Genomic DNA, 21,824 nt, shown 5'->3' on the forward strand with positions numbered 1-21,824 from the left:
CAGCTGTACCTGGTTCACTCCACAGGAAAACATGGTAAGTAAATAACCTAGCTGCAGAACACAAGCCATATAAATATATTATATATTTTGCTTACAGCAAGTCTTTTCATGTATTCTTCCCCAAGTGTAAGCTTTCATAAAATCCATAATTTCCTGAAACCCTTTCAATGAAATCGCTGCACAGACATTCAAAGAACAAAGTGCCCTGAGTGTACCTACGAACAGGAGCAGCAGCATAAAGGACTGTGCAGAGATGAGCTGCCCTGTGTGCTGTCTGCAAACTAATCCAAAAAGCACGACATAAATGCCTAAGGGGCATCATTTATACTAGTCAGTTGAGCTAAAACCAATATTATGCACAAATCTGTCCACGCACCTAACCACTTGTGGCAGTAAGCAGAGGCTTGCATATCCAACGAAAACATACCCTCCCACTCCCATTCAACTTCAAACCTTTGAGAGAAAATATCTCTACTAATTGAAAATTAATGCTTTTTGTAAGCATCCAGAGCAAACAAACAAAGAAAGGATAAAATATTCAAGGTTTCCTAGTTGTGACCTGTTTCTAAGTTCTAGCAATTTTTTTATCCTAAGACCAGTACAAACTTGAGTAGCCATTAATTGACAATTCTTTTTTATTTTATTTTTACAATTTATTGATGTGGTTGGGGTTGTAGCCGAGCAACACCTCAGGAAAGCCCATACACCTCAAGCTGAGACATTTTTCTCTGTAGAGTGAGAATGATAAACTCATTCTACCTTACAGGTCTTTTTTTTTGGTAATGATTACTAAAATGATTTCAGGGAAACACATCAAGCACTTAAGGAAAACCACTTTTTAAAATATTTAGGATATTTATTAAAGCGTGCAGTAATTGCAAATCTGAGTGTGTATTCATCACACGATACAACGTGATCACAGGGTTCATAATATGATGCAGTAAGTTTGGATACACTTCTGAAGACACTCTCTATTAATTACTTTCCAGGGCTCGTGAAAATATCCGCTATCTTGCTTTCCCTGCAGTTCTAATGTTTTTAGATGCATGCCAATAACCCAGTGCCAATGGTGCGAGTAGAAATTGCATCTTTTAAGTTATTTGCAGAGACAGGAACAGGAGTCAAAACAGTAAGAGTTCTGTTGTAGAGCCAGTCTTTTGGTACCTATGACAATTAGTTTAACTGGAGCTGCCAGACATACTATCCCGTTTATTGGGCAGAATGGAGTTCTAAAAATTGTGATCAAAGGACTCTACGAGGAAACAAGCTGTCATCTAGACAGAAGTATATTAAATCTGGCAACAGCAAAGACTATCTTTAAAAGGGAAAGCCCAGTTCAGGTTTCCACACGTTCATTTTTCAAAAGCAAGGGCAAGACTCTCCACTGACTTCTGGATGAGATGTCAAAATTTGCATTTCAGCTAAAATGTTTTGAGAAGGTCAGTGTATTGCATCCCTTAGGTATAAACTTCAGACTCCAATGAAGAGGTATACTGTTTCCCACTTCAAACACATGGTCTCTGACAAATGACAGAAGAAACCATGGGGGATCTTCTCCTGCTATAAGGAAGTAAGGCAAACTTTTTGGTCCAGTTGATTGTTTTATTCTTTTTATAGCAGAAACAATTCGGGGTGGGGGGAGCTTTACCTTTGGCCTGTGTTAGCTTTTGCTAGTTATCACCCCAGTCACCGTGCTGGTTTATAGCTGGGATTTATTAACTTTATCAAAGAAAAGAACTCGATCGATTCCTGCAACTCTGCAAGGCTAAACACTCCAAAGGTCTTCTTATAGATCAGAGCTTGTGTTGATCCAGAGGTGCTCTGTAAAACTTTAAAAGACTTCCAAAGTCTTTACATGGCATTGCAATTGTGCTAAAAATAAAAATAAAAATGAGCAAAAACTACTCGCGGCACAAACAAGGACTTTTCATTCTTACCCATGGGGTGATTTGCTTTCCAAAGCAACTTGTTGTTGCTGTCATTATTATTCACTTTACGGATTGGCATCGAGGGACAAGTCACAACTTGTCACAGTGTGAAACAATTCATGCAGATGCCGGATCATCCTTAATGTTTAAGTGGTTTTCCTGATGTTGCTAAAATGTGTTGATCCAGGTGGGCATCTCTTCATACAGTATCACATGACAACTTTTCAGACCGGGAGTTTTCCCAGTTCCACTGTTACCTCCTTCAAACGTTCCTCAAATAAAGTAAGATGGGTAGCAACCAAGGAAGAGGCCTTCTTGGTGGTGGCATCCTGCTTGTGTAATTTCCTCCAAAAGAAAATCACTCAGCGCACTATTATTATTTTTGCAATCAGCAAGGAGGTTTTCATTTCCCTGAGCTATGAATACATTGTTATTTCAATTGTTTCATTTTATTATGATTGTGTAGTAAATTCATCCATGACCACTGGTCCTGCCAGCTGGGGATGATGGGAGTTGTAGTCTACCAACATCTGGTGACCCAAGGTTGAGAAAGGCTGTTCTGGAGCAACCAACTTTTTATATTGAATGGGACAGCTCAATAGAAATAATGTGTACACTGCAGCATAGCTGGTTACTGAAATTACAGTATTGTTTGGTTTTTAAAGAACTATATTCGTTTCAAGTGAGAAAAAAATTATCTCCCCATACCATTTGCAGTCAAAATGACATCTGGACCTATTTCAGTTCATGCTAGATGTAAGGTTGGTGCCTGACATGTGAAAGGCCTTACAGTAGTTGTGTTTTGGGTGCATATGAAAAACCTATTTATTTAGCAAAACAATGTTAATACCTAGTGAAACGTTACACTTTTTTCTGCTGTGGTTTGTAATATTTATGATTTTAATGTATGATACAAACTGCCCTGGAAATTGATAATGAATGGTGGTATACAACAATTTTTAATTAAAAAAATAAGTTTGTTAAAAGTTGCAAATGAATACAGATCCATCTTATTTATTAACATTTATATTCCATTTTTTCTGTCCAAAGTAGAATCTTCAAAGTAGCTTTTAAGGATCCAGTCATATAACACAACCCTGCACAACTTTTACCCATCAAACCTATGTATGGCAGCCCACCAGGAGCATTACTAATCTGCCTGACCTGAGTTGCAAAAATCAAGGGATGTTGTGTAGCACATTGACAGACCATAATGCATACCTGGTGGATTATGTTTGGCTTATTAGTGGGTCTGTAAAACAAACAACAGGGACGCGGGTGGCGCTGTGGGCTAAAGCCTCAGCGCCTAGGGCTTGCCGATCGAAAGGTCGGCGGTTCGAATCCCCGCGGCGGGGTGCGCTCCCGCTGCTCGGTCCCAGCGCCTGCCAACCTAGCAGTTCGAAAGCACCCCCGGGGGCAAGTAGATAAATAGGTACCGCTTACCAGCGGGAAGGTAAACGGCGTTCCGTGTGCGGCTCTGGCTCGCCAGAGCAGCGTTGTCACGCTGGCCACATGACCCGGAAGTGTCTCCGGACAGCGCTGGCCCCCGGCCAATAGATGTGAGATGGGCGCACAAACCCCAGAGTCTGTCAAGACTGGCCCGTTCGGGCAGGGGTACCTTTACCTTTACCTTAAAACAAACAACCCTGTGCAAGAAAGCTCAGGAAAAAATGCAAGATGAAATGGTGGTTTAATTCTTTCTGAGAGAGAAAAAAACCCCTAGAAGGTAGCTAATCGCTATTTATTTTGGACACCCTTGGGGGGAAAATCACAGAGCTTCTGTCTTTCAATCAGTAATAAAAGCTTGCTTTTGTTCAGACAATTGCAGGAAGGTGAAATATTTTGAAAACCAAGATGTACCTATGGCATCTTGATTAAACATATGGAACACATAGTAAATGAAAAGCCAAGTGGAGTCCAAGTTGAGTAATCAAAACACCCAAGTTGAGAGGGGTTAACATGCAAGGATCAGCTCTGAACTTTGAAGTTCTCTAGTTTTCATTTTTCCTAATTAAGATGAGATTTAATAATCAAACCACTGTACAAACTATGTACTTAAACTCAAGGTTGTGTTTTTAATTTGGTTGGGAATTCTTAAGAGATTCCAAGAAATCAGCACCCATTGGGGGAAGTGTTCCCTAGCAAGATTGGTTCCCCTATACTTTTTATTTTTCATTATGTTTCCTTTCATGTGATTGCCAATCACATCCACTGCCATAATGAAGAGATTCTGTGTCAGAGCCCTAGAAATTTCTTAAATAACTTGCCTATGGGAATAGGCATAGCAGATGTTGAAATCGCTAAGGAGATGTATAAAATACCTGACAGAATAGTCTGTCACCACAGTAAACTATGACATAGCCAACTAAACATTGGCAGTTATATACATTCTTAGTCCCAACTAATGTTTATAGTTGGTTTGTCTCTACATAAAAATTTACTTCCAAAATTTCAGAACAAGATCTTATGCGACTAATTTAAAGCTGTTTGGTAGGAAATATTGAAAATTAAAATGGCTATTGTTTATGTGTGTGTTTTTAGTAAGATGGGATATGGCTTATATCTTAATAAGATGAGAGGTGAATGATCTTTCTGTCCATGCATGCATTCTTGTTCCTCTCAGCATGCTTGAATGCCACTAGAAGTCTTCAATTAAACAAAGTTTCCCATTTTCTGGTTTGGATGAAACAATAAACTATATATCATTGACAACCTCTACACTGCATTCATACAGGCAGTGGAAAAGCAGCAAAAAAGGGTTTGTGTTTGGAGGTAATAGTCTTCATGTCTCAGTTTACTAAACTGTGATCCTCAAAACTGACCTATAACCTTGAAAGTAAAAGCTGTTAGCTCTGCTCGGTCAGTTTGCAATGAAAGCTTCATAATTTTATCTGTGATGATGGAATGAAAAGTTCAAATGTGAATGAGCAATGGCTGTTTAGAAGTCTTGGTAAATTGAGCAATTTACAAAAAGCCCAACGTTTACAAAGAGGTCATTAAAAGGAACAATCTGGGTATACAAAACAATACTTATTTCAATGACATAATGAAAAATAGCATGTACTTGCAGTTTGATGCAAGAGACCTTCTCTGGGAGTTGGTTTGGCAAACATTTTTTTCATCAAACCGCTTTTAATATAAACAAACCTTACTATAAACTGACATGCAAGGCTTTCCCTTTTTCTTCAATGGCATGTACACTGTACAAGCACCGTATTCATTGTGTATTAGGGTTTTGAATGGCATACTTACTTTGTTCATGTGGATCTGTTGCTGATACTGTTTTTGCTTCTCCAGAAATTGCTGATGCTGTTGCTGAATAACAAGTTGTGCCAAGGTGCTCTGAGGAAGCGGAGCGGATTGGGTCCGATTTAGTGGCCTGTGTCTAGGTAACTTATGTGCAACTCTTAAGCCAGGTGAGACTCTTTCTTTTGTTGCCAGTGGAGACTGAGGATGAAGAGGCACCCCTCCTACAAGCCAACAACATTCCAATATTCAAATATGCCCATCAATAACATTGAGGAGTCTTCTTAAGATGCTCCATTGAAAACCAAACCAAACATGAAGGAACATGTGGACTGGAGAAGCTTAGGAACTCAAGTGTGGGAGCCCTTGAATTATCACACTATAAGGAATGCTCTTCCATATGTCTTTTTTCAAAACAACGACGACAACGATCACAAATTAGAGTAATAACTAATGAAGTGACAGCCATGCTTACATATTCTTAACCCATCCCACTAAATATATATATGTATATATGTGTGTGTGTGTGTGTGTGTGTGTGTGTATGTGTATATATATATATATATATATATGTAGGTTTTGGTGTCTTCGGGTGTCTTCCCGTGTAAGAGTCGGGGTGTCTGGGCGACGTTTCGACGAGGTCTCACTCGTCATCTTCAGGCTGGTGCTTTCGGCTTCTTGTTACTGGAACAGAGCAGAATCTGGTGTATGAGTTCCTATAAATACTGTTGAGGGGTGTGGTGTATAGCCTCCAACGTTCTGGGCATAGAGGAAGTTCCTAGATTAGTGTGCCTTTTCTTCTTTTGTTCCTTAATTACTTGAGGGATATCTTGAGTGATTTCATGAGTGATATTCTGAATACCACTGGGTGGGTCATTAAGTGTAGATTAGTTGCTAAAGCTTTCGTGTCTTGACCTCTTGAGCTTGTGAAGAGTTTTTCTGAGAAGATGGCTGTGCTGCATTTAGTTGTGCTCTGGCTTGGCTTCGTGTATAGGGGCGAGCTGTGGTTTTGTGCTTTGTGCCAGCCAGATCTGTGTAGGGATTGCAGGGGGGTGCAGCATCCGGAGGTGCCACTATAGTTTGGCTACTGGATGGAGTCTGTAATATGTCTGTGGAGAGGGTCTGGGTTTGGGTCTGGTGTGGTTGATTGGTGACGGCGTTCTGTGTGCCTCTGGTTCTGGTGTCGGTTTTTGTGGGGAGGGCTAATTTCCAGATGTCTGGCAGGCGGGACGTGTCGTCACGCTTGTTCATGTTGTTCATGTCTTTAACATGGAACATCACCACAAGAGAATAATCATGGAAGCCATCGAGATAGAGAAACACCCTCACAACATGAACAAGCGTGACGACACGTCCCGCCTGCCAGACATGGCCCTCCTTCCTTATATCAAGGGCACTACAGACAAAATTAGCAAAATCCTCCATAAACACAATATCAAAACAGCCTTCTGCACCAACCAAAAAATAGCCAATATCCTCAGAAACCCAAAAGACAAAATCCAGCTCGAAAACCAAGGGGTCTATGAAATACCCTGCAAAGTCTGCCCAGCCACGTACATTGGACAAACAAACAGACGAATAAATGCACGTATCGCAGAACACAAGAATGCCGTCAAAAAAGAAGAAAAAACTTCCTCTCTTTTCCAACACATGAAAGAAACAGGACACGAAATTAATTTTGCAGATTCCAAATTGCTCTTTAACATGGAACATCACCACAAGAGAATAATCATGGAAGCCATCGAGATAGAGAAACACCCTCACAACATGAACAAGCGTGACGACACGTCCCGCCTGCCTGACATCTGGAAATTAGCCCTCCCCACAAAAACCGACACCAGAACCAGAGGCACACAGAACGCCGTCACCAATCAACCACACCAGACCCAAACCCAGACCCTCTCCACAGACATACTACAGACTCCATCCAGTAGCCAAACTATAGTGGCACCTCCGGATGCTGCACCCCCCTGCAATCCCTACACAGATCTGGCTGGCACAAGGCACAAAATTACAGCTCGCCCCTATACACGAAGCCAAGCCAGAGCACAACTAAATGCAGCACAGCCATCTTCTCAGAAAAACTCTTCACAAGCTCAAGAGGTCAAGACACGAAAGCTTTAGCAACTAATCTACACTTAATGACCCACCCAGTGGTACTCAGAATATCACTCATGAAATCACTCAAGATATCCCTCAAGTAATTAAGGAACAAAAGAAGAAAAGGCACACTAATCTAGGAACTTCCTCTCTGCCCAGAACGTTGGAGGCTATACACCACACCCCTCAACAGTATTTATAGGAACTCAAACACCAGATTCTGCTCTGTTCCAGTAACAAGAAGCCGAAAGCACCAGCCTGAAGATGACGAGTGAGACCTCGTCGAAACGTCGCCCAGACACCCCGACTCTTACACGGGAAGACACCCGAAGACACCAAAACCTGCATTCCTGTACCCGTGAAAATCTACGAAAGCATATATATATATATGCTTCACTCAAGTGCCCATTAATGAAGCCTTGACAGCCATTCAAAACAAATACAACCCCCCCAAATACATCCTGGACCTGACCAACCACTGCCTAACCAACACGTACTTCATCCACAATGGACAAAGATACAAACAGATAGAAGGAGCACCCATGGGATCACCTCTCTCACCGGTCATCGCAAATCTGTACATGGAACACTTTGAAACCAATGCTTTAGACAAGTCAGAACACAAACCCAAACTTTGGCTCAGATATGTTGACGACACCTTTGTAATTTGGCCACACGGGAAAGAAAAACTAGATAGCTTCCTCACACATCTCAACAGCCTACACCCCAAAATACAATTCACTATGGAAATAGAAGACAACAACCAACTCCCCTTTCTTGACGTCCTAATCTACAAAAAACCTGATGGCTCCCTAGGACACACTATCTACCGGAAAAAAACACACACCAACCGCTACTTACATGCACAATCACACCACCACCCTGCACAAATAAACTCCGTAGCCAAGACTCTCATCTCCAGAACCAAACGCCTGGCTGACAAAGACCACTTGACAACTGAGTTACAGAATCTCTCAAATGTGTTAATCGCCAATGGATACCAGAAAAACAGGGTTACGAAGCTAATCCAAAAAGAAACACCCCCAAAAAACCAAGACACAGAAGAAAACAATGGCATGGCCCTCCTTCCTTATATCAAGGGCACTACAGACAAAATCAGCAAAATCCTCCATAAACACAATATCAAAACAGCCTTCTGCACCAACCAAAAAATAGCCAATATCCTCAGAAACCCAAAAGACAAAATCCAGCTGGAAAACCAAGGGGTCTATGAAATACCCTGCAAAGTCTGCCCAGCCACGTACATTGGACAAACAAACAGACGAATAAATGCACGTATCGCAGAACACAAGAATGCCGTCAAAAAAGAAGAAAAAACTTCCTCTCTTTTCCAACACATGAAAGAAACAGGACACGAAATTAATTTTGCAGATTCCAAATTGCTCTTTAACATGGAACATCACCACAAGAGAATAATCATGGAAGCCATCGAGATAGAGAAACACCCTCACAACATGAACAAGCGTGACGACACGTCCCGCCTGCCAGACATCTGGAAATTAGCCCTCCCCACAAAAACCGACACCAGAACCAGAGGCACACAGAACGCCGTCACCAATCAACCACACCAGACCCAAACCCAGACCCTCTCCACAGACATATTACAGACTCCATCCAGTAACCAAACTATAGTGGCACCTCCGGATGCTGCACCCCCCTGCAATCCCTACACAGATCTGGCTGGCACAAGGCACAAAACCATAGCTCGCCCCTATACACGAAGCCAAGCCAGAGCACAACTAAATGCAGCACAGCCATCTTCTCAGAAAAACTCTTCACAAGCTCAAGAGGTCAAGACACGAGAGCTTTAGCAACTAATCTACACTTAATGACCCACCCAGTGATATTCAGAATATCACTCATGAAATCACCCAAGATATCCCTCAAGTAATTAATGACCCACCCAGTGATATTCAGAATATCACTCATGAAATCACCCAAGATATCCCTCAAGTAATTAAGGAACAAAGAAGAAAAGGCACACTAATCTAGGAACTTCCTCTCTGCCCAGAACGTTGGAGGCTATACACCACACCCCTCAACAGTATTTATAGGAACTCAAACACCAGACTCTGCTCTGTTCCAGTAACAAGAAGCCGAAAGCACCAGCCTGAAGATGACGAGTGAGACCTCGTCGAAACGTCGCACAGACACCCCGACTCTTACACGGGAAGACACCCGAAGACACCAAAACCTGCATTCCTATACCCGTGAAAATCTACGAAAGCATATATATATATATATATATATGTATATATCAGCAGATACAAACTAATGGGCTTTGTAAATCATGGGGCCAGAAAATAAAAGAGCAGAGCAGCTTTGACTTGAAAGCAGAATCACAATGGACAATTTTTTTTTTCTCCTTAGGGGAATTGGCAGTGAGGAAACAGGGGATGAACCAATAGCTAAGGAGGATTGGGGCACATGCAGAAGTGGAGGTGTACGTAGGGTCCCTTACACAATACCATTGCTATGGGAGAGGGGTTAGCTAATTTTTTTTGCCCCGGGTGAAGTTTCCAGAGGGGCGCCGTTGAGGCTTCCAGCCTGTGTGTGTAGGCAAATGTGGGTGGGTGGGTGTACCAAATTGGGTCCTTGACCCAGGTGAAATAAAGCCTAGTTTCACCCCTGCCTTACACCCTTGGCAAGCAGCTGTAATAATAATAATAATAATAATAATAATAATAATAATAATAATAATAATAATAATAATTTATTTATACCCCGCCCATCTGGCTGGGCCTCCCCAGCCACTCTGGGCGGCTTCCATAAAAACCAAAAATACAGTAAAATATCACACGTTAAAAACTTCCCTGAACAGGGCTGCCTTAAGATGTCTTCTGAATGTCAGGTAGTTGTCTATCGCTTTGACGTATCAGCATGCACACACACATCAGAAGAAGAAGAAGAGTTTGGATTTGATATCCCACTTTATCACTACCCTAGGGAGTCTCAAAGCGGCTAACGTTCTCCTTTTCCCTTCCTCCCCCACAACAAACACTCTGTGAGGTGAGTGAGGCTGAGAGACTTCAGAGAAGTGTGACTAGCCCAAGGTCACCCAGCAGCTGCATGTGGAGGAGCGGGGAAGCGAACCCAGTTCCCCAGATTACGAGACTACCACTCTTAACCACTACACCACACTGGCTCTCAGGAAAAAATCACTGTGTTTTATGTGACCCAAGTACTCGAAGTGTCTGAAGGGAGGGTGAGGTGAGGCAGAAGGGCGAAAAATATATATGCACGCCTTTGTACCATGATGTGAGAAGGTTGGGAAGCTTCTCCCATATTTGATCTTGCCAGGATAGCGGTGGTGTGTTGCCACACACATATGCATAATATTAGGGCTGATATATGTCTGGGATTTGTCCGTTGGAAATAGCGTATGGGTGGAATTCCTAAAATCACTAAGACGTCTGGGGAAACCCGGACGTATGGCAACCCACACGTGATTTTTGTGCTCCCCGCTCTGACAGGGCTGGTTTTGCCAACCTCTAGATATGCCTTTGTGTAGAAGATTCCATCTCCAATCCCTGGCATTTCCAGTTAAAATGACCAAGTAACCAGACCTTTGGCTGAGACACTGAAAGGCTGCTGTGGGTCAGACTTGACAAAATTGGACTAGATGGACAAGTAGTCTGGCTTTGGTCTAAAGGAGCTCCTTATATTCCTTTATAACATGTTCATTCTCAAAAAGGATGGTCACTGCTAATTACCTGGAGCCAGGAGTTTCTGCTGCCTCATTTGTTCCTTCAGTAATAAATGCTGGAGGAGAGCTTGGTGGCTACTGTTAGGCTTTCCTTCTAAGACAATTGGCTGAGGGGCAGAAGGTGAAGAGATGCTTCCTCTGTACTGTCCTGGCAAAACTACTCCTTGCCTGATTGTCTGGGTCTCACACTTCTGTTTTTCTTTGAATGGTGCTGATGCCTGTATCAATGAAAATGATAGTTAAACAAACAAAAGAAGTCCAGAGAATAAAGGCTGCTGAACCAGTATCAAACTAGTTGAGAGTAACTCACTATTTCCACAGCACAAACTAAGGTTGGAGGTCAGTTGAGACCCTGGTCTCCAGGAAACATCTAAGAAGTGATGTGCCTATGAGGCAGGGCATGATTTGGAATGCAGGTGGTTAAGTGTTGCTTAACCCTCCTTGCAAGTTGCCAATTCTCTTTTGTGTTCTTCTCTTATAACAGCCACTTATCTCTCAGGTGGACAGCCATGTCTGAAAAGCTCAGCTTAGAGAAAAGCAGTGGGAGGAGAAACATGAAGGAGAACAGGTAGACCTGTTGGTCTTTTGTGTACTTGAGGATTTAGTTTGGAGTATAACATTGGAGTAGCCAACACGGTTGCTCCCAGATGTTGTTGGGCTACAACTCCCATCATCCTTGCCCATTGGATTTGCTGGCTGGAGTTGATGGGAGCTGGAATCCAAACACATCTGGAGGGGGCATCATGTTGAATATTCCAGGTATGACAGAATGAAAACTTTGTATGGATTTTTAAAGAATGCATGAACAGCCCACACTTAAATGACATACTTTTAATGTAAAATACACATTTATCGATTTATGAATTTGCTATTTCTAGATTGTGCATGTGTATGTGTGTGTGTGTATCATTGGTGGTATAAATAAATGTATAATCCAACTGGAAATTGCATTCCAATCCATAAGCAAGTTCGGAAGCATCAGGTTGAGTTGGTCTGCTGAGAAAAAAGTGAACTTCTCTATCCCTACTCACCACAGTGAGGAATACTTTCACCAGACAATCTGTGTGTCTGCCCAGTCTGCTGTCTAAATCTTGAGGGATCCCTGTTCTTTCTCATGCTTCTTTGTCTTTAAACTGGACTTGGACCAGACAGTCCTTCAAACAGAAGACTGACCTCTCACAGCCCTTCAAAAAGAGGGTTGCCATCAGTAAAGACAAAGGACCTCCCTATCTGGTACAAAATTTAACAGTAGCATTGCCTAGAACCAGTCCAACATTGTCTTGAAATAACTTCCTGAGAGAACATTATGCAATCTAAAAGAACTGATATACCTTGAGTGATCCATAGCCAAAGCCAATGCAAATACCCCCTAAATCGATTACTTACACTGAGTTGTGGTTGCACGGCTGGAAGTCCCAGAGTGATGTTGGGCAAAGAAGGGGATGTGTAGAGACTCAAAAGGTTCATTGATTCTTCACTGATGCAAATGCGTTGTGGTGGAACCAAATGCTGTGGGGTGGGGTTAAAAAGAAAGAAGGTCACATGTTGACTAGCCAAGTTTATTTCCACAACTGTGCCATGGAAGCAAAAGGAAAGTATTTCTCCTTTGTGTTAGTCACGTATCCTTTATAGTCATGCATAGTCAACTAATGTATCCTGCTAAAGCTCTAATAGTAGAGGAAATTGCCAAGTTAGTGACTATCATTGCCTGCTCTTAGAGCAAGTGCCATAGTTTTGAATCTTTCAGCTTCACTGGATGTTTGTGGATTCTAGCTAGTGAGGTTTTTGCATTGGCCCTGCCCACTACTACCATGTGGCCCCCAGAAGATTAGCCACAAAGAAGAACAGCCCCTGAGCTTAAAAAGTCCCCTGTCCCTCTGCTTTAAAGTCACTGCAGGCCTCCAGGAATCATACAAATAGCTCTCCAGTTTCTCCAGTACTCTGAATGTTTCACTTATTTCAGAGGCTGCCAAGAACCAGAAAATTAACCTTTTTGTATTAAAAATGTATTTCACTGTTTATTAACCATTTCATAAAACATATGGGTATGTGTGGCATTGAGAGAGATCATATCCTTGCATTGATAGTAGTTTAAAAAGAACAGCAGGTTCACTTTTACCCTTTTCTTCTCTGATGTTCACATTCTTCAACATGTGGTCTGCTATCGTTTCTTAAATTACTTCTCTTTTTTCTTGTTGTTTAACTCCTGCCTCCCTCCCAGACCCTTTGCACAATAAGAGCTACAAAAGGTCTTATTAGACTTCGGAACTCTGGCATGATATAGTCCTCAAGGGAACAACATCCTTGAAAAAGAATACCCTCTGTAACAGTATGACACAGTGACTGCTTTCTTCCCAAACAAAAAGCATATGGGACTCCAATAATAGACCACCTCCACGAGGGATCCTGTGCACCGAGGCTTTGACCAAAATAAATATAATAACTTGTCAAGCATGTTGTGGGGAGCTGTAGATTTTCCTCTGGACAAACCTGGGATATCAATTAACGTTGGAAAATGCCTTGGGCTAATACAATGCAACCTCAGACTGTCACTAAAGAGCTGGGCAGCGTGAAAACACAGGATGTTATTCCAAAACATAACCTTCCCCATACAGTTTGTTTGGAGACTAAACCTATTGCTGACATAATAACAGAATAGTCTATATATGTCATTCCTTTCCTGCCCCAGCATTGTAGTAAACTGAATGAGAATCACGCAAAAATAAAGATTTGATATTTTTGTTACACAAAGAGCTGCTTTTTACATTTTCCTGATGTCCTGTTAACCTGGAATTGCCCTGAAAGCATCCAACAACATTAAATGTTTTCAACCATGTTTGTGCAACTTTATTTTTTTAAAAAGAAGAAGCCTACTGTGAGATAACTAGTTAAGGGCTTTGTATGGGTGTGAAAACTTCCAACCTCCATTATGCCATCTACATATACAGTACTTGTTGCAACCAGTTAACAAAAAAATTTGCTTGCTTTGGAATTAACCTTGTGGAGAAACAAGGATAAATTAACATTGTAAAAAGGGTGGTATATAAGGATAGGCAGATCTATCAATTTCATTTTCTCTCATTTTTCTAGTCTTAAGTTCTCCAGATTTCCCCGTAAATTTATTTATATTTTTTAAAGTCTTCATGAAAATTAATAAGCATCTTAGTGTGAATTTATCTTAAAATGCACATTTTTGTACACATTTTTGGATGTTATTTCCACCATTATATGCATCTGTATGCACACTTTACCCTAGCATATGTAAATTTTTGAACATACGGTATTACTTGGCTGGAGAACTGCATTGCAAAATCTGGATATGTGTGGCTTTCAAATGATGGCTGTTTCAGTTTCTGACTGTTTCGAAAGATGGAATTCTAGATGCTCACCTTTAAATGCAAGCGGAATCCATTTCTGCCCCACTCCTAGTGACAAATTCTTCTCTTATGCTTTAGAACATTGTGCACCTCCAAATTTTAGGCATACAGAATATGTAACATCTTTGTAATGCTAACAATGAGCAACTGAATATTATGTTGCTCATTGTGAAAGTGACGCTCTGTGCAGAATGTCCCAACATTACACAACAAGAAGAACATGAGTTAGGCTGTATCATGAGGTGAGGAGGACTCAATAGCATGGTGGTGTTTTTTATTATTATAAATAATCCATTTAAACCTATTGTTAGAAATGTTTCTTCTGTGTCTGATTTGATAGCTAACCTTTGTGAGCCAGCAGCCAGCAGCCAACGTACAACTTGAACATTCTTCATTGTTTGGTTACTCTTAAATAATCAAAAGAGCCCCAGCTCAAATCAATCATACTGTCCCTTAGAAAAATGTTTCAGCCCATAGGACCACAACACTAACCATCAAGTAACTAGATAGTGGGAATGGTACATCTCAGATGCAGGGTTACCACAACAATTTCAAATGTGGTTGTGGGTAAAGAAACGGAGGACATGAGAGCACCAAAACTATCCCCACTATCATGTGCTGTCTGCTATCCTCACACACATTTGCCCTATTTCCATCTCACTGAAATTGCACTGAAGCCGATAACATCACCTGAGAGTTTCTCAGTAATAAATTATTGCTTGAGAACTGAAGTGTCTATGGTTAAAAATGCTGAGAAGTATGCTAACTATGCTGTTAACATTACTGGACCACTTTTCAAGTCATGTAGTGCAGTTTGATCTTATTTCTAGCACAACAAACTGCTGCTGCTACTGATCTAAATGTGCTGGCTGCTTTTTTAGCTATTACTCATGGCAATGTACAGCTTTGAAACAACCAAGCATGAAAATGACACTTAAAAAACAGTACTGTGTAATACAAAGCAATGGCAAAGGAGGAGTGGTTTTGTAAGTGTCCTATGACAGCATCATTTTTAGAAGTCTATTCTAAGCCCATCATATATAGGATTTTAACAGGTTACATAAAACTTGTGCAGGACTCGCCAATGTGATACCCTCCAGATGCTGTTGGGAGTCCAACTCGCATAAACCCCACCTAGCATTATAGTCAGTGCTCAGGGATGCTGGAAACTGTACTCCAGCAACATTGGGGGGGGGCAGCATGTTGACTCCTCCTGGTCTAGTGAGAACCCTGATGAGGGAGTTCCCTAATTCTGACAGCATTGTGGAAAAGCCCTACTCCAGATGCAGCCACTGTGATACCCTCCAGATGTTGTGGATTATAACTATCACCCCTGAGCATTGACCAGGCTGATTGAAGATGATGGGAGTTGTTGTCCAGAACATCTGGAGATCACTATGGTGGCTACCCTTGCTATACTCCCCTCTTCTTCTCAAAATGCTAGATCACTGAGCAGAGTTTCCCCTGAAGACCTTAGTGTCCAAGATGGTTCATATGACACCGTAGCATTATTTTATTGCCTGACGCAAACTTTGTGAGCTGACAACATCGAAGTATGGATTAGCCACCCTGTTTTGAAACTCTACACAGTCTGAACTTCCTGGAATCCTGCACAGAGGATTATGAGTCAAGCCCCCACATGTTTGCTATCAATGTAGTCTTTTAGGGAACGGGGTTGTTCTGGGCCAAAGAAAAGCTACTTATCAGTGTGAAGAGGTCACACGCCTGCCCCTTGGATCAGAGTTCACACACACAATTAATTCATTATTAGGGAAAGTCACTGTTGGAGACTGAACTGGGCTTTTCAGTCTTCAGGGGTTACTGTCCTGGCAGTGACCTGAAGAAATTATCCCATTAGCCTTATATCTGACAAATTACTTTCCCTTATGTTCTTTTTTTTAAAATCAGAAGATCCACACATAGTTCCCATGCAATTAATAGGATTAATGCAATGCAATATGGTACCACGTAATTACATGCTGATGTCATAATAAATGTGTTAAGTCTTTAAGGTGCCCAGAGTTTGATGCAGGTTTGAAGCTGCAGATGGCAATCATTTCCCGCATGTTCAGTTTTATTGATTAAAGATATTATGGCCGTTAAAAACCTCACATAGTTATGCTATATTAATAGTGCAATCCTATAAGACTTATTTTGAAGTAAACCTGCTGAGCTTGTTAAGATTGGCTTCTGAGTAAAACTGCAAACTCTGTGCACATGGATAGCTGCAAAAAAGTATTCTGAATGCTCTGTGTAAGAAGATCACAAGGAAGGTATATCAGTCAAGGCAACAGGCATACTATAAATAATATACAATACACATAATAGCTGCTTTTCCTGTTAGTAATAAATTAATATTAAAAAGTAGTAGTGGTGGTAGCAGCAGCAGAAATAACAGCAGAAGCTATAACATGCTATGGCATCAAGCAGGCATTTTCTAAGTGAAAACGTCAAGGTATGCCTGCCTATTATCAAGTCTGTGATGACCAATCTATGAGAGCTAGGAACCTACATTTTCTCATAATGAAATATTCCTCTTTCAAGTAATTCTCTAAGAAGTAATTCTCTAAGAAGGTATGAAGCTCTGTGTATATATTTAAGACACCCACTCTTTTGTGTGGTGCTCACACCTATTAAAACTTTTTAACCAACCTCTCATGTGGGGTGATAAAAAGCATGGGACTTTGAGAAAAGCGGTGAAGAACCGGGGGGGGGGGGAACTGGGGGAAAGAGCAAAACCTTCCTCTGAATTGTTTGTTTTAATGGAATTAAGCCAGTATGGTACTCAATATGGTTCTCAGAAGGTTTAAAGATTGAAGTCTGCGTACTTACTGTTTACCCCCAAACCTAGATTTGCTCCACTATCTCACCCTTATTATTATATTATATTCCCCAACCTGGTGTTTTGAGCCACAGTTCCCACCCGCCCTGGTCACCTCAGCCTGGGGTGATGGGAACTGTAGTTCAAAATATTTGTAGAATGCCAGGTTGGGGAAGGTTGTGTCACCCACTTGCCTCTGTACATCTACGGTAAGGGAAAGTGTGAAGATATTAGTGGAAGAGGCATCTATTCAAGCTGCTGCTATTGTTGCCATTTTACAATAAACAAAGCTATGTATCTCTACAAAAAGATTACGGAACTGGGTACAACTGGAGGGGAAGAACAGATCTAGTAAGCAGCTGATGCTGTCAGACATGAGAACAGCAATTTAACACACTTTTCTGTTAAAATTAACTAATTAATTAATATACTGATGGCATGCCAAAGTGGCTTCTAAGCAGCTGACAAGCATAAAATCAATTATAAGATAGCCACGCATAATTAAAATACACAATACAGCAGTCCCATCATAGCATTAAATACATCCAGAATTAAAACATTCAGTAAAGCAAATAATTGGTGCTAGGTTAAGACCTTGTTTGTCTGCTTAACAGGGCAATCCTAACGAGGGGACATAGAGGAACAACATGGCACATCTACTGCTATATACCAAGTGCTCCTGGCTAATGCAGAAGGTGGGATTGCTTTGGGTTTTGTCTTTGATATGCCACTTTGGGGGAAAGCCACCAACATCTTATGTAGGGGTTATATTACTACCACCCACTATGATGAAGCTGGGGCATCTGTTGCAGCCCCCCACCCACCACAGGGTGGGTGGGTGAAGTTTGGGTTATCCATACTTGAAATAAATGAACAAAGCAAGTATTCTGAACTTATTTGAAGGCTGCAGGTATATACATAAAAAAAATTGCATACAAGAACAATTATAGTGCTTTGGGGAAAAGTATGCTTTAACTCTATTTTAAAGGGTACACATTTGAACATGTACATTCCTCTAAGTAAGTAAAAGAGAAACGTTCTCACTACCAGCTAGTGATGACTGTGATGCAAATGCCCCTCTCTTTACAGATGTACTGTAATAAGATTACTAAAGTATAGTACATTTATACTTAGAAACAGAACACTTGCTACAATAAACTTCCAGAGAGTAACCAGACAAATTATTTTACTGCTTTTCAGTATGTACTGCAGGATAACAAACAATATGTTTAATCTAGACAGGAAATTACCAACATGAACCACAACTCAGTAAAGTCAAAGTACTAAACTGGCTGAAATCCAAGTAATTTGGGCTAAATGGGTTGTATGCAGCTCTGGCTATGTGTCAGTTATTGTATATATTTTTGAGTTGCAAAGTCCAAATCTAGGCTCTCTGTTGTTCTCCACACACTAAAAGCTTGTGTGCCCCCAAGGCAGCCATATTAAGAAATATTTCTATATTCTTCATTTAGTGTTCTGCTCAATTGGGGGCTCACATTCATATCAGGAATATTTTACTGCTATGCATCACAACTAAGGAAGAGCAAATATGTCAGTTTCAGATTCCAGTCTCAAGTTCAGTTCTCCATATTTCCACATCAGTCTGTGATCTTTTGTAAAGTCCCCATGAAAATTCACCAGCATTTTAGTGTGAACTGCTCCTGATATTTTTCCTAATGTATAGTTTTGCAAAGCAATTTTTCCTAATCTAATACAAACATTTTGTATGCTGTTTTCACTAATATATGCATTTTAATGCACATCTTACCCCAATGTATGCATTTCTGTACACATTACTTGCATTGTAAAATTCATGGAAGTGCAAATTTTGAAGCATGGCTGTGTTCCAGTTGGCATACTGTTACGCAAAGTTTTGTCTTTAAAGGTGAACTGAATCTAATTTCTCCCTCATCTCTGATCATAACATCTGACTTAAGCATCCGTGGCATTGTCTAAAACTGCCCCTACTATCTGCTACTGTGAAGCATTAGACCCCAGTATTCTTAGATTTCTCATTTAAGGCCCTGTTACATATAACAAAAATCACCAAACTGACTGAGAATATGACTTGAGTGTATTCCCACCCAGCTTGACATGTACTGATTTTGTCATAGTGTGAACTTTGCACCCAACTTTTGGCCCAACTCGCAGTCAGGACAATGCCACTAGCTACCAGCAATAGTGCAGCATGCAAGTTAAGTGAGGAGCTGGCCAGCCACCTGAGCACTTTGCCACATGCTAGAAACTTGTTCATTGTGGTTGTGTGAGCTGCTCTTTAGTTCCATGTGCACAGATTTATATACCACCAGACCATGCTAACACAGCATTATTTCTGGGTTTTTGAATGACCTTCTTGGACATGACAGCTATACCTAGATCAAGGAAACAGTAGAAAGAGGGAGCATGTGTGTGCATGCAGGTCAGCTGATGATTATGAGTCGTCTCCCCCCCCAGTCCCTTTTGGCTATAACCGCCTTAAGTCTCTTTTATATGTAACCCCTCCCATCTACTTTTCCACTTCCAGTCCCTTTCTTCCTTTGTCATTCTTCTCATGTTTGAGCATTAGGTCAGTGGCAGAGCTTTTTCCAATACTGCTCTGGTGAAAACAATGGCGCATACCCAGAGACTAGAGGAATTTGATCATTTTCATCAGAGAAGGTGAAAACTCGCAACCAGGCTGGCGTAAATCCCACAAGACATATATCTTTTAGGATTGTTCACAAGCTCCTCCCACTAAGAGTCTCTTGCCCCGCCTTCCACTTTTAGAGGCACGTCATTCAAAAGGCATGTCAGCACCAGCGAATTATGCAGAAGTGTCTCTGCAGGGGACATGCGTTGTTTCACTATTCCATTTGATGATAATATTTAAGCCATTACTAAATTGGTCTAGCACTCTTCCCTATTCTATTTCTCGTTGTCCTCTCTTCCTTTAAAGGGATAGCATGGGGAGAACTGGACCTACCCGTATGGTTCCCAGAGGTTAATGCGCTGACACAAGTTTTGTGTGTGCGCGCATTTCAAATTTTATTGAATGTTAATGTGTATTTCAATTTGTGTAAGCCACTTTGAAAGATTTTGTCATGAGCAAAAAGATGGGATAAACTTCTCAAAATAACTGAAATCAGGAAAATAGAGTTCTGTTGCAGTCTCCAACCAGTGTTCCCAGGTGCCAGTTCTATTGTTATTGCCTACTGGCCCAAGAGAGCTGATCAAGGCAGCTTGAGACAGAGAGTAGGGTTGGTGGTCAGCAGACAATATCCTTAGGAAGCTGATGAGGGTCTCCTGCTGTTGCTGCCCTTCCCCTAGGCCAGCACTCAAAAGAGCTCAGGGCAGCTGCCCTAGTAATTGCCCACAGGGTAACATTACAAAGCTGGGAAATTTCAGTGGTGACCACCATTGGAGGGTTACCAACCTCCTCCCGCTCTTATCCACCGGTAAGGTTGCTTACTCATTCCTACGCTAGTTGGAAACATGTAGGAGAGGAAGGGAACAGGCTAACATGCACATCCCACTGGGTGCCCCCTACTAGGAGGGGCACCAGAGGACTCCATGCCGAGGCCCCTCCCAAAGCTGGTGAAATGATTCCCAGGCCAATGAAGGGATTCTGGTCTTACCTCAGCTTGGGAATTCATTGGCAACACTGAGGTGTCATTCTCTGTATTCCCAGCAGGGGCATTACTTGGTGAACTGGGACCTGAAACTGGTGAACTGCTACTGACCGATGATTCTGGGGGGTAGAAAGAAGAAATAAAAATAAGTACACACAGTATTTTGGAAATATCAGCTACAGCAAACAGTGTATTACTACTACAACTACTACAACTACTTCCTGCTCTTCCTCTCAAAGGAATATAATATAAGGGTGGCATATAAGGCAACCAAGTTCTATTTGCAATGTATCTTTTTATTCACTCTCAGAATCAATTCCATGATTCTTCCAATAGACAAAGGGCACAATTTATAACTCAGGCAATTCTACCCCCTCTCACTGCTGCCTCAGAGATAGCAAGTTACTCAGCAGCAGGAAAATACTGAAAGGGAGTTACTAATGAGTAAAGGAAAAGGAAGTACCTTTGGCTGCATTCTCTGCTGCCTCTGTGAGAGATCAGCATGACAGAGATACTGGACACTCAAAGGTCATAATAACATGTCATCAATTCATGAGGCCTACTGCCATTCCTAGGCTGTTTGGATAAACCCCTGGAGGACTTCAGTTGTGAACCAGCCTTTATATGAGTAACTAATAAAAAACAATACCTCATTGGCAGTGCATCTCTGTCAGTGAACTCTGGGGGAAAGCATGAAGCTTAAAACATCTTAACGTGGCGTTTTCATGGTTATATCTTATTTTGTTTTGATGCAGTACATTTCTGCATGCTTTCTAAAGAATAAAGGACAGTTTTCACTAATATATCACACAATTGTTTAAAGATGTGAGGTCCTTATTGCAGCTGAGGAAAACAACAGTTGCTGAACTTGGATCCATGTGGTCAGTCAGTAAAAATATCACCCTTACTATCAATTTTAATGCAAACTTTATAATGAAAAGCAAGTAAAAAGACCAGCTCATTTTCTACTCATTTATTGTTGCCCATTTTCTCTCTCTCTCTTTCACACCTATTCCT

At 41.3% G+C, this 21,824-nt stretch overlaps 1 protein-coding gene across 6 annotated transcripts in view; it reads right to left on the reverse strand.

The window, feature by feature from the left end:
• Window positions 1-21,824, reverse strand: part of HDAC9 (histone deacetylase 9) — a 484,232-nt gene that overhangs the window by 189,513 nt on the left and 272,895 nt on the right. For all 6 annotated transcript variants that reach the window (XM_082193889.1, XM_082193888.1, XM_082193887.1 and 3 more), the window contains 4 exons: window positions 20,814-20,926; window positions 12,388-12,510; window positions 11,009-11,219; window positions 5,181-5,398 (listed from right to left, as the gene is read on the reverse strand). In XM_082193889.1, the coding sequence (XP_082050015.1) occupies window positions 5,181-5,398; window positions 11,009-11,219; window positions 12,388-12,510; window positions 20,814-20,926 (665 nt within the window). The remainder of the gene's footprint in view (window positions 1-5,180; window positions 5,399-11,008; window positions 11,220-12,387; window positions 12,511-20,813; window positions 20,927-21,824) is intronic.

This window comes from Podarcis vaucheri, assembly GCF_965113315.1.
Source record: "Podarcis vaucheri genome assembly, chromosome: 12".
NCBI classification, from domain to species: domain Eukaryota; kingdom Metazoa; phylum Chordata; class Lepidosauria; order Squamata; family Lacertidae; genus Podarcis; species Podarcis vaucheri.